The sequence below is a fragment of the Aptenodytes patagonicus genome, chromosome 2 (assembly GCF_965638725.1).
Source record: "Aptenodytes patagonicus chromosome 2, bAptPat1.pri.cur, whole genome shotgun sequence".
Classification (NCBI taxonomy): domain Eukaryota; kingdom Metazoa; phylum Chordata; class Aves; order Sphenisciformes; family Spheniscidae; genus Aptenodytes; species Aptenodytes patagonicus.
The window spans coordinates 19,631,057-19,643,402 of NC_134950.1; the positions used below are offsets into that span (position 1 = coordinate 19,631,057).

Below are 12,346 nucleotides of genomic sequence, written 5' to 3' on the forward strand. Positions count from 1 at the left end.
AAAACACAAATTTGCGAAAGCAAGTATTTTAAATTTGTCAGAAATAACTGTTTCATAGGAGAAGAGGAAAAGTAGTAAGGAGGGTGAACCCAACTCTTGCAGTGTTTTACTGAGGAGCTACAAAGTCAGCACAGGACGGTGCCAAAGATATTCCAGAGTATGTTAGAAAACAGGCTGACTGCAGCTAAGTTAAAATAGGCTCTTTCACGCACATCGACTGGCCTTTACAATGACTGTTTTACTTGAGTGACTTCAGACTTGTGGTCGTGGGAGTAGCATAACTGGGGATACGTTATCAATGTGGAAACATGTTTGGGTTTACGTACATTAAAGGGGGGGTGGCTTCAAAATCGCTCTGTGAACTTGCTTCTCCAAAGAAGTTTGCAGGTCTGGTTTGTCCCTGGAGGAAGCCCCCGGAGCGTGCAGGTGCGGCCGGCCGGCGGGCAGCGGGCTCCGCCCCGAGCCGCCCCGCACTCCTGCCCCAGGCATCGCGCCCGCCGCCGCCGGGGTCCAGCGGGGCCCGGCCCGGGCCGGGGCGGGGCGGGCCGGGGGCGGTGGCGGCTCGGCCCCGCGGCGGGGGGGGCGGTGGCCCGGCCCGGCCCGGCCCGCCCCGCGTCCGCGCGGCGCCCCCGCTCCCGCCTGCCCCCGCAGCACATGACCCGCCATGGAGGCGCGCCGGCGCTGCCCAGAAGTTTGGAGCCGGGGGAGCGGGCAGAGGCTGCCTGCGAGGGGGCGGCGGCAGCCGGCGCCCAGCCGCGGGCGGCACAGCCGGGCGGCGGGCAGGTAAGGCGGGGCGGCGGCGGCGGCCGGGCTGGCCGAGGGGGAGGCAGCCGCGCCGAGACGCCCGGTCCGCGGCGGCTGCCCCAGCGGCGGCGGGGGGCGAGGAGGGCAACTTCGGTAGCGGCTCCGGGCGAAGTGCGGTCGCGGGGCTGCCGCGGGGCGAGCAGGGGAGGGTGCCCCGGGGCCGAGGACGGAGCTGCGGGGCCGCGGCGGACGCGGGGCGCGGCCGGGCAGGGGCGCGGCCACTCGGGATGCTGTCGGGGCGGCCCCTGGCTGCCCGGAGACCCGCTGAAGCCAGTGTTCCGTGTTGTGTTCTCGCTGATTTCCTCCACCCTCGACCCAGCGGTTGGAGATGAACGCTGAAGCGGAGGGGCCGTCGCGGGCAGATGGTGCCGGGTGCTTCCCGACGGCTGCCGGCCCAGACAGCAAGAGGTGAAGTCGTCTCAGGTACCGTTGTTCCTTCTGTATCTTCACAGGTGTAGGCAGCGTTGGGCTGTTCAACACCCTGCCGGACCTCCGTCTCGGATGGAGGCATCGCTCGGAGGAAGTGGGGACGGTGAGGTGTCCCTGGGACGGTAGCCAAAGCAAAGTGATACATTTCTAGTCTGGCCCGGCCACCCCCCCGGCGGGGCAGTCTTCTCTGCGGCTCTGTTGTGTTTTCGATCCAGGAGAGTGTGGGCTGCTGCTGGCAGCTACAGGATGATGTCGCCTCCCTGCTGCATGTCTCTTTCTTCCCAAGCATCCTTGGAGGAACCTGGGAGTAGCACATCCCTGGGCTCCCTGGACTCCAGTGTATTCTCCAGTGAGGAAGAGCAGGGGCCCCTGCTCCAGAAGGTCACTCCCTCCTTGGACTGTTTTACTATCAATGTAGGAGGCAGCCGCTTTGTGATGTCCCAGCAAACTTTGTCTTGCTACCCTGACACCCGTCTTGGCAAACTGGCTGTGGTGGTCTCTGCTGCCCGGGATGTGGCTTCTGGCCTCCTTGAGCTTTGCGATGATGCCAACCTCATGGAGAATGAATATTTCTTTGACCGGAGCTCACAGGCGTTTCACTACATCCTGAATTACTACCAGACAGGGAGGCTGCATGTGATGGAGCAGCTTTGTGCACTCTCCTTCCTGCAAGAGATCCAGTACTGGGGTTTGGATGAGCTCAGCATCGATTCCTGCTGCAGAGACCGGTGAGTTGTGGGAAGATGTGGCATGCAGGATTCTGGGCTGGGTGAGCTCAGCATTGACTTGCGTGCAGGGACGCTCATGTGAGAGATCCAGCAGTGGGGGTAGGTGAGGTAGCAGAGCATTGGGAAAAGTGTGCTCAAAGCTGGATGAGTTCATCCCTGAATCCTACTCTAGAGGTGGATGGGTGTAGGAAATGGGAGCAGATGTGTTGAGTGAGATCACTGTTGACCTTTGCTGAGGAGTAGGTTGGCAGTGGGGTCAAGACAGTGAGACCCTAACAGGGGCAGGATCTGGGTTATCCTGTACCAGCTTCGGACTGGCCCTGGAAGCTCAAAATGCTTAAAAGGGACAACGCCGGAGATGAAAAAGGTTGTGAAAGGAGAGATGTCCTTTCAATCATCCAGTTTGGGGTTATCCTAGTTAGAGAGATTGGATGTGGAGTCAGGCATGGCGCCAGGAGGGTTTGGAGCCTCCCCACCCCATACTTTTCATTCTGGAGGATTTCCAGATCCAAGCTGGAGAGGCAGAAGGGGGGGTGGTCACTTGCCAGGCTGAGTGTGGGTGGCATGGCTCCAGGAGGAGCCGTGATGGGAAGCATTGCACATGGATATAGCAGCTTATAGAGACGTGGCAGCAACAGCGGGAACATGGCTCACTGGAGACAAATTGTAACAGGCAGCTTAGGAACGAGGTGGGTTTCGACTGAACCACCTCCAGGACATTTCTGTTAATTCTATTTGCAGTTAATTTTATTTTTTTGCCACTGGTTTGTTTGTCAGTATTGAAGAAATTAATTCTCTAAAGAGTATAACTGCTATTTATCTAAAGCAAAATTATTAGAAAGAAACAAAGAAGCAACCCCACCCCAAAATGATACTAGAGTTATCCTACCCTAGCATGGTCCAGTTCTGCAGCTGAGAGAGTTGGATCCTAGTTTTCATCCATTTCTTCCTTCCCTGGTAGCTGTAAGGGAAAGTTCCTACTTCTTTGGTGGTACAAGCAGCTGCAGGCCTCTTTGGCATATGCAGGAGTAACTGTGCATCACATGAAGGCAAAATTGCATAGCCCCTTTGTCTAAGGCTTGAGATTTGCAACAGTCAAGGAATACAGATATGAAAGAAAAGGATTTTTTTGTGTACTTTAGGAATGGTTTTGTTTCATGAAATTGTTCTGTAAATATACTCTTGCTCTAACAAAACACTCAACTATGCATTTACAATCTGTCTTGGCACAGATGCTTGTGCACTTTGTTGCGTGAGAACCCATATATTTAAAGAAAGTAAGATAATTTGTCATCTTAGTGTGTATTGATCAGAACTTCATCCAGGAACTGCATGGCTTTTATTATGCCTTCCTTTGTAGTATTGCAGATACACACCAATGCAATAAAAATGCAATATAATTAATAAAATTGAGGACAATTTAGAATCAGAGGGTCTGGTTGTGTGAAGATTGCTTACAAGAATGCATGTTAGTCATGCAGCAGATCCTACTGTAGTCAACATGATCCATATAAATAACATGATATCAGAATAAAATTACTCTGCACATACAAACTCAGTGATGTGAAATGAGGGAATAGAAATATCAGGTCAATGGAAACATGCTGCTCAATTAATAAAATTATCAACCATATGCTTGACATCAGCGTTTTCTGAGCTCACGTAAGGTATGCTTTAATGTGTATCCTTATGCCTCACATGGTAGAGGGTAAGAAAAACATGCTTATTGGTATTAAAATCTCTTTGGGGGGGGTTCTGGGCAGGTATTTCAGGAGGAAGGAGCTGAGTGAAGCCTTAGACATCAAGAAAGATGCAGAAGAACTGGATGCCCAAGATGAGGAAGAGGACTTTTCTGGTAGTCTCTGTCCCAGCATCAGACAGAAACTTTGGGAAGTTTTGGAAAAGCCTGGCTCCTCTGCAGCAGCCAGGACTTTCGGCACTCTATCCATGGCTTTTGTTGTTGTGTCCATTGCCAACATGGCTTTGATTTCGGTAGAGCTGAGCTGGCTGGCACCACCGCTACTGGATGCCCTAGAGTACCTGTGCATTGCGTGGTTCACTGTGGAGTTTGTTCTGAGGTTCCTGTGTGCACGGGATCGGTGTCGCTTCCTAAGGAGTGTGGCAAACATCATAGACCTCCTTGCTATTTTACCTTTCTACATCACCCTGCTGGTGGAGAGCCTGTGTGGTGGGGAGAGCTCCCAAGAACTGGAGAATGTGGGGCGCATTGTCCAAGTGCTGAGACTGCTCAGAGCCCTGCGGATGCTGAAGCTGGGAAGGCATTCAACAGGTACTTTCGGCCATGGCAGCAGTACTTCTCGGTTTTGCTGCCTACAACAGTTGTTGATGGGCACAGTCCTCCATTTTGTGTACATTCCTGCGTAACCTTTCTACCCAATCTAATGTTAGCAGTAATGGCTTGTGAAAATCTTACTTTTGGACATTGATAATTGAGTGGCAGGGACCTTCTCCAAGAAATTTTGGTTCTTCATAAAGCCAGTGTATATTGTTTGCACAGAATGTTTACAAAAACAGGCCCCAAAGCTGCATACTGTAAATCATCCACCAGTCATTCACAATGTCATAAATTTACAAACATATATTTGAGTTGATTTGGTTGGGGATGAAGCAAGAGAAGAAGCAGAGATCATTGACCCACGCTTTTTGTATTTTCAAAAGCCCATTGATGACAGCTTATAATTACCTGTCACAATTTGTTTTGTTAAGAACCATATGCAAAGAAATATATCATGATTTTGACTACATCGTAGATCCTGAAAACAACCACGATAGAGAATGTTTCAAGAAAACCGTTAAATATGAATCGTACTAGGCAGTGGGTTGAGGGGCTCTCTGGCCCTGTTGAACATGCTGATATCTATGTGATATGCGGAGCACAGCTGGAGGCTGTTTACTGAATGGACCTAGGTGCAGCTCAGAGCAGCAGTGTCAGGTTCAGTCAGCATTCACCCATCGGTGTGGGGCTCTTGGTGTCTAAGCACTTCTGACAGGTCATCAGACAGATGGATGAACAGCAAGCAAGGGTAGGGTGGAAGGTGAAATGCATTTCTGAGAACATTTTTCTCCACTTTTTCTGAGTAGTGAAGGGAAGGCATAAAAGGTAATGTTTTCCAGTGGGAATTTATCAGAGGAAGCTGGACATGATTGGAAGTTGTTGCGTTTCCCCTTGTGTTTACCCCATTTTTATTACTACTTCATGACATGTACATGCCTGGATATATGAAAGAGTAAAAGCTGTACTCTCGCCTCGCCATGCCATGATGTTGTCCAGTGCTTGGCATTTTCAATGTGATTTAATTATGTTCCCACTTAAATCAGTGCTGAATATGGCACTGAATTTGACAGGAGAAATGTTCAGCCAACACTTGAAGCTTTGAGAACTCAGATCCTAATAGTAAATCATGGTCTCTGTCCTGCAATATTAGCCTGTTCTGAAGATGATGATGGTCCTTCTTATATGGCACTCAACGTACCCTTTCCAGGATTTCCTGCCATGGAACAGGAACAGGTTGATGCTTCTCTTTTTTAGAGAGCCATCTCCACCCTCTTTGTGAACTGGCCCTACTCCAGCAGGCATTATAGTGTGCTCGCAGCAGCAGAATGTGTCTCCTTATTTTTGTTCTGACTGAAGGGCAGTGAACCTGCCTGCCAATGGCAGGAAGTAGCTTTAATGCTACTGAGCATAATCATAGTGGTTTGAGAAGTATCTTAATCTTACTTGCCTACCCTAGATTATGCATATACTGATGCATAACTGTCCCTTAGAAAGCAGTTGAAAGGAGCTTATAATGATTCAGACTGTCAATGAGTTTGTTTTGCTTCATTATAATTTTTGCAGGGTTTGGTGGGGATTTTTTGCAAGAAAGGCTGCTACCCACTTTTGATGGTAGCTGTAATGTGAATTCATTCCTCTCTAATTGTATTTTGAAAATAAGAAAAAGATTTGAAGTCATCAATGCACTTTTGTGCTGAATAACAAAATAGTGATCCAAAAGTATGTTGATTCTAGTTATAAAGTTTCCCGTTTATCACATTTTACTGTTACAGAATGAATCCATGAAATTCAGTTCTAAGGCTCTTTCTACCAACTTCAAACCAGATGTTTCAGACAGTTGTATAATAACTGTTAACTTCAGGTATATTAACTTTCAGGGATGGTCTAAACTTTTGTGTCTATTTATTCTTAAATTCATTAAAATATTACCACAGTTTTAATGGCAGTCAATATTGTGATATAGAGTTTAGTAATTCCGTGTTAGGTAGAAGTGAATTAATTATATCAAAATCTAGTCTCCTAATCTGGAAGTGAGCTATCATCTTTCTACTAGAACAAAAGTACCAGTTTCAAAATACAAGAAGCAACATACATATCTACTTAAACCATCCAGAGCAGCATTACCATCACTGTGTTTGCTTCTTTGGTAGTTCAGAGTTGCTGCCCACTTAGGCCCAGAACATTAAATTAAATCTGTATAATTTAAATGTAGAAAGTCACTGTTTTGATCTTCTGTCAGAGGAGATGCTGCTACTAAGACAAAACATAGCCCTATTAAATCAAAATAGAAACATACACTCACAGATCTGAAGCCGTATTTCTGACCGCTAGAGGTATGTAGCAGAAGAGAGTTTTGTTAACATGCTTCTAAACACATCCTTAACTACAGCTGCTAATACAAGATGAACCCCATAAGTACCATACACAAAGACCATCCTCCTTGCACGTACCTAGGCAGTCCTGAAAAATCTCAGTGTTTAGGGATGGCACTCACAACAATTCCGCTTTCTTGCCCTGGATCTGGCAGCTTAAAGATACCTCCCAGTGAAGCTTCCCTCTGACTTCTGCACTCTCAGACCAAACAAAGCTTCATGCGCTCCTCACCTGCTTTGTGCGGCAAGAGGAGTGCGAGATCAGAAGAGATGAGAAAATTCATGGCTGCAGACAGCAACTCCTCTTTCACCAAGGAGGGGTGATCACAATCACGAGGAGAGCATCTCTGTAGCATTGTGCGGACCCATAGCAAAGCTGGGATCCCAACAGCAGCCCGGCTCTGCTGTCAAGGGCAGAAATGAGTTAGGAAAAAACATAACATCAATTCTTTTTTTTTCACTTTATTTTTAAAGAAATGACAGATTAACCCTTTTTGTGGGGAAGGGACAGAAAAAGAAATGGAAGAATCATTTCTGCTCCTTTGAAAGCTGAACCCAGCTAATAGGACGGATGTGATGCCTAGAAACACTGGAGCTAGATTGGAGTGAGTGTGTAATTACTTATGCAAAGTGCTATACTTCATCAAGGAGCAACTGAGAAATCAGTAGTACCTCTACCCAGAAAATGTATAGCTAGAAGGTGAGACCACTCTTCTGAGATACCAATATTATGGATTTGAGTGGCTGCAAGAATAGGTGAGAACTGAACCTGCATTTTTCACATTCTCTGATGCTCCTCAGCTGTTGGCTTCCTCCTGGGGCCACATTTTGTGTGAAGCCTTGCTGGTCCTCTGGGAAGCACTTACAGATTGACTCCTTGAGGAGAAGTAGGATGTGAGCATCTTGCTTCTGATGGCAATAGGCATATGTTTGAGAGAAGGCTGTAGCGTATGTCAGGATGAGATGTCTCTTGATACATGAAGAAGCACTTCAGCACTTTTAGTGCCAAAAATTTAGGATGATTTAAATGCTGTGTGTAAACTGAAGCTCCCAAACATCAGCTTGTATGGCCAAGTCCCTTTGGGCAATAGAGAGATGTAACTTGACCTGCATGGCAGAAATGCCTCCCCTTCATCCTGCTGGCCCCAGGGCTGGGGCTGCTCACCTGCCCCACGCCAGCTCTGCTGCAGCACCTTAGCACCTTGAGCACAAGTGACCAAGCTGTTAGAGCTCCTGGCAAGGAGTTCTCATAGGAGGTCATAAGACTTGCTGAGGAGTCTCTGCTGGGACAGCCCTAGCTTGGCTGTGTTCTAGAGCTCAGAGACATTTTTAAAAGTTACAACATAATATAGCAGAATATATTATTTTGAATATACCGATTCCCCCTTAGGAATGAACTGTGGAGTCCAGTAAGTTGTCTGATTCATAGATTCATCTAAAAATGTCTTCGGACTTCATCTGAAGACATGAAGAGATGGAGAACCATTGTTTCACTGATAATTCATTCTAGTGATTATGTACCCTCACCAAATTAATTTGAAATTTTTTTTTTTCATTTCAAGGTCCAGGCATGGTTGTAGTTTGGGGGGGGTGGGGTGGGGGGTGTTTTGGTTTGTTTTTTTGTTTTTTTTCTTCGACTTTAACGAAGTAAAGGGTTCTTTAGTTATTATTCTCCTTTATGATAACCAACATAACTCTTCGATACCTGTTTTTCTTTTTGATAACTGAGACGGCTTGAGCTCTGTTTTTCCAGACACTGAATCATTTCTGTTACACTCTTCTGCACCTTCTGCAGTTTTTCAGTACCTTTGTTTCAGATGAGGATAATAGAACTAAAAATACTAAAAAAAAAATCAGACTCCTTAACAGTCAGAATAATTAACCATAGGAAAAATATTTTACCGAAGGTGTCATAATGTGATACGAAGAGTTAGCAGTCACTGCCCTGTTCCTCCTTATTTTGACCTGGTTTATGCAAGAGTTGCACTGTTTTTTAGCTATAGTATTCTCAGGATCCATCATAAGGGGCAGACCCTGGCTTTTACAGTACTCATTTATGCTTTGAAAAGAAGTGCTACAGAGGTAATTTTAAATTGGAGTACCTTCTTCCTAGGTCACCTGAAAGGACTTATTCTTCTACCTTGTTCAGTAGGAGGTTTTACGGGGCAATTGATGATAGTAACTTCCTTGGAAGATGAGAGCTTGATCTGGATCTTTGCAACTGTCTCACACAACTTTTACACTGCATATCTTAGTGCATTTTCAAAATGTGGAGGCAGTCATATTAACAAAGAAAAGATTACACTGATACATCATATTCCCCTTGTGTTGCAGATTTAAACTATATCATTGTAATAAACGTTCTAACCAACAGATCATAGTTCTATTAATATAAAACCTGGATATGGGCAAGTCCTTAACTGGAGTTCGTAGAAGAAAACATTGAAAAAGGAAACACTCCCTACAAACTCTAGTGTGTACTTCCACTGTTTGCTGTACATAAACAAAAACTTTAAAACCCATTAGACCTTAAGGGGAAAAGAAAGAGCCAAAAGCGAGAAGAAATTTTAACATCTTTTAGTTTGAGATTGAGGAAGGAAAAGCAAATCGAATTGTTTGTTACCTTAATGAGCATATGAAGTCTGCAAGCAGAGGCAGAGCTCCAATAAGCTATTTTGCAAACACTGCTTTAGATAGAAGTGTTCCACCTGGGAACATAAATTTGGTAACTAAGGCTTGCTTGGTCCAAGAGACAAATATGACAGTGGCTGGAAAATAGGAGCTTGGCACATTCAGACTGAAAGTAGGGAGCAGGTGGTTTTAGTGTGTTTTTTTAATGGTTATTTAGATAATATTAAAAATTGTGCTAGATCTTCTGTTATAGCCAACTACTAAATCAAGATTGGTTAGTTTTTCTAAATCATATGCGTACGTAGTTCAAACGATAAGTAATGAGGCGAATTTCTGTGCTCTGTATTAGGGAAACAGAGACGATGTCAGTGGTTCAGTCTAACATTTTAATCTATTTCTTTAAATCATGTTTTCCCAGTAGCGTTGAGAGCAGCACCCCTTTTTCTTAAGGCATGTTCGCTAGCAGTCAAAGAAAAACGTAAGGCAGTCAGCTTTCAAATAAGAGATGTTTTGCAAAGTTATGATGGCAGCTACATGAATCGGCCTACTGACAGCATTTCTTGTCTTTCAGGCTTGCGGTCTCTTGGGATGACTATCGCACAGTGCTATGAGGAGGTTGGCCTTCTGCTGCTTTTCCTCTCTGTAGGAATCTCTATATTTTCCACTGTGGAGTACTTTGTTGAGCAAGGCGTGCCAGGCACAACTTTCTCAAGCGTACCTGGTGCTTGGTGGTGGGCAACAACTTCCATGACAACTGTTGGTTATGGTGACATTAGACCAGACACTACCATTGGTAAGGTAGTGGCCTTTATGTGTATACTATCAGGAATACTGGTTTTGGCTTTGCCAATAGCTATAATAAATGACCGTTTTTCTGCCTGTTACTTTACACTGAAGATAAAAGAGGCTGCTCTTCGGCAGCGTGAAGCTTTAAAGAAACTCATGAAGAACTCATCCAGCGACTCTAATATCAATGTTAATTTGCGAGACATGTATGCACGCAGTGTCATGGACATGTTACGGTTAAAAAGCAGAGAGAGAGCAAGTACAAGGAGCAGTGGAGCAGATGATTTTTGGTTTTGACTTTTAAGTTATTTAGTCTTGTGTAGCAAATAGACTACTTCAAAAATGTGGTATTAAGCATCTCTTTTTTTATTATTCACCACATAGTGTATTTGCTTTCCCAGCTGGAGTTTTACTTGGACAGACTGAGATAACCACTGTATAGAGAAGGCAGGATTCATAATATGGAATCTCTCAAGGGGCTCTGAAACCTGCTTCCAGAACTGGATCGTGGTGGGTGCAAGGGGAAATAATGGGTCCATCAAAGTAAAACAGTGATGCAAACACTTGTCTATGAATCTTATGTCCTTGCTAATGTATAGTAATAAAGTCTTAGCCAAAATCGCCATGGTGTTTTGAATTTTAAAGAACTGTAAGATTTGTATTTGCATTGGAAGAACAAAAGTTAAAGACATGAAGAAAATCTGAAAAGGGAAGTCTAAGGGAGTGAAATGTTCAATAAATTTATGATGGCATTCCTATACTGAGCTTCATCTTGACCCCCTTTCTTATTCCCATCTTCTACTCCATTTGCATGTAAAAGAGGTTACTAGACCCTGGGAGGAGGAATTTCGTCATTTGAAGAGAAGCAAAGGGCTACCAGATACGTGGTGGGTATCAGGAGATAGGTGAAAGTATTAAGCAGATGCAAGATCTGCAGCAAAGTATAAAATAGTCATGAAACCGGTGCCATAATGTAGAGCATCCTCTGCAGTTGCTCTGGAAGTTGCAGGAGCTAATACAGCCTTTGCAGCATAGAAGTCATTTACAAACTTAGTTGGAACTATACCTTCTCTGTGTGTTTTGATTCCATAACATTTATGTAGCTAAGCAGTTTTTGTGCTCAAGTAAAGTCACTGGTGGATATCAGAAGAAACAGAAATGGTAAAAGATAACAAGCTACTCATTTGTCAATCTCCCATTAAAATCAGTAGGTATTCCAAGTGGGCCAGATTTTTAAAAAAATTAATAAACTTCACTGACCCATTATTAGAAAAATCCTTCATCAAAATCTTTTCTTCCAAAGGAAAAATGAGCACTTGTTGGACCGGATGCTTAGTCTAATGCAGTAATCAAAATATAAAATTAAAATAATCAAAGGTATTTTCGGTCAAGTTTCCCACCACTTACCTCTCCAGTGGCCCAATATCATTCTTAGTGAACAAAGCTTTTCTTTAGTATAATTTCACTGTCCTAGACTATGACATTGCCACAGTATGCATATAACTCAACTAGTAGGTTAAATAAAAACATCACAAACCTCTGTCATTTCTCATTTCTTTTGGGCAATATGAGTACAATCATTATTTACATTTGACATTAATTCAACATACTAAAAAGAAACATCTATTAACTGTGGATTATTTAATTGCATGAGGTATTTATGTATCTAGAAGGCTTAAACTACCTTTGAGGATATATGAATGGGTGAAATAACCTGCTTTTAATAAACATTGAATAATACTTGTTTTGAAACAACAGTGTGTTTTCCTCCAATTCCCTACAAGTGGTGGTGTAAACATAATACAGCAAGCAAAATTTTCAAAGGTGCCAACCTTGATGCAAACTGAGTAGCATTTCAGCATGGAACAACTTCTGATTTGTCATCTGGCATCAGTCAGCATTTGGATTTGGGACCAATGCAGCACATGCAGCTGTCACCAGGGTCAGAAGGAAGCCAAGGAAAAGCACTGGAGACCAAAAGAGTGTGTATGGCTCTACCAGAAATTGTCTAGGTGTGAAAATTTGTAGGTCAGCCTCGTGGTCTGTCACACAGAGAGCAAAGTGTGTCATCACAGTGTTCCCCTCTGCCCAAATACTCTATGAATCCATCACAAAACTCCCGTTGATGTCCAGGAGACAAAATTAATTCTGCAGGGGAAGGTTGGATGCAGCCCACTCTAGGTTATTATTTCATAGCTCCTCGGATCAGGATGTCTCTCAGGCTGCACAAATTGTACAGGCTGTTTCTCATTCAAAAGTCATTCTAATTATAGAGAATTAGGAAGAAGCTTTCATTGTGG

The 12,346-nt window shown here is 44.4% G+C and overlaps 1 protein-coding gene across 2 annotated transcripts; it reads left to right on the plus strand.

The window, feature by feature from the left end:
* The first annotated feature begins 724 nt into the window (after positions 1-724).
* Positions 725-11,747, plus strand: KCNV1 (potassium voltage-gated channel modifier subfamily V member 1). 2 transcript variants are annotated; one of them, XM_076329215.1, is made up of 4 exons: positions 725-783; positions 1,257-1,961; positions 3,725-4,251; positions 9,832-11,747. In XM_076329215.1, exons 2-4 carry the CDS (start codon positions 1,480-1,482, stop codon positions 10,341-10,343), a joined length of 1,521 nt encoding a protein of 506 aa, XP_076185330.1. In that variant the 5' UTR covers positions 725-783; positions 1,257-1,479; the 3' UTR covers positions 10,344-11,747. The 2 variants fall into 2 exon arrangements, with proteins under 2 accessions (XP_076185330.1, XP_076185331.1); XM_076329216.1 differs by lacking the exon at positions 725-783 and adding an exon at positions 837-897.
* The last annotated feature ends 599 nt before the right edge of the window (positions 11,748-12,346 follow it).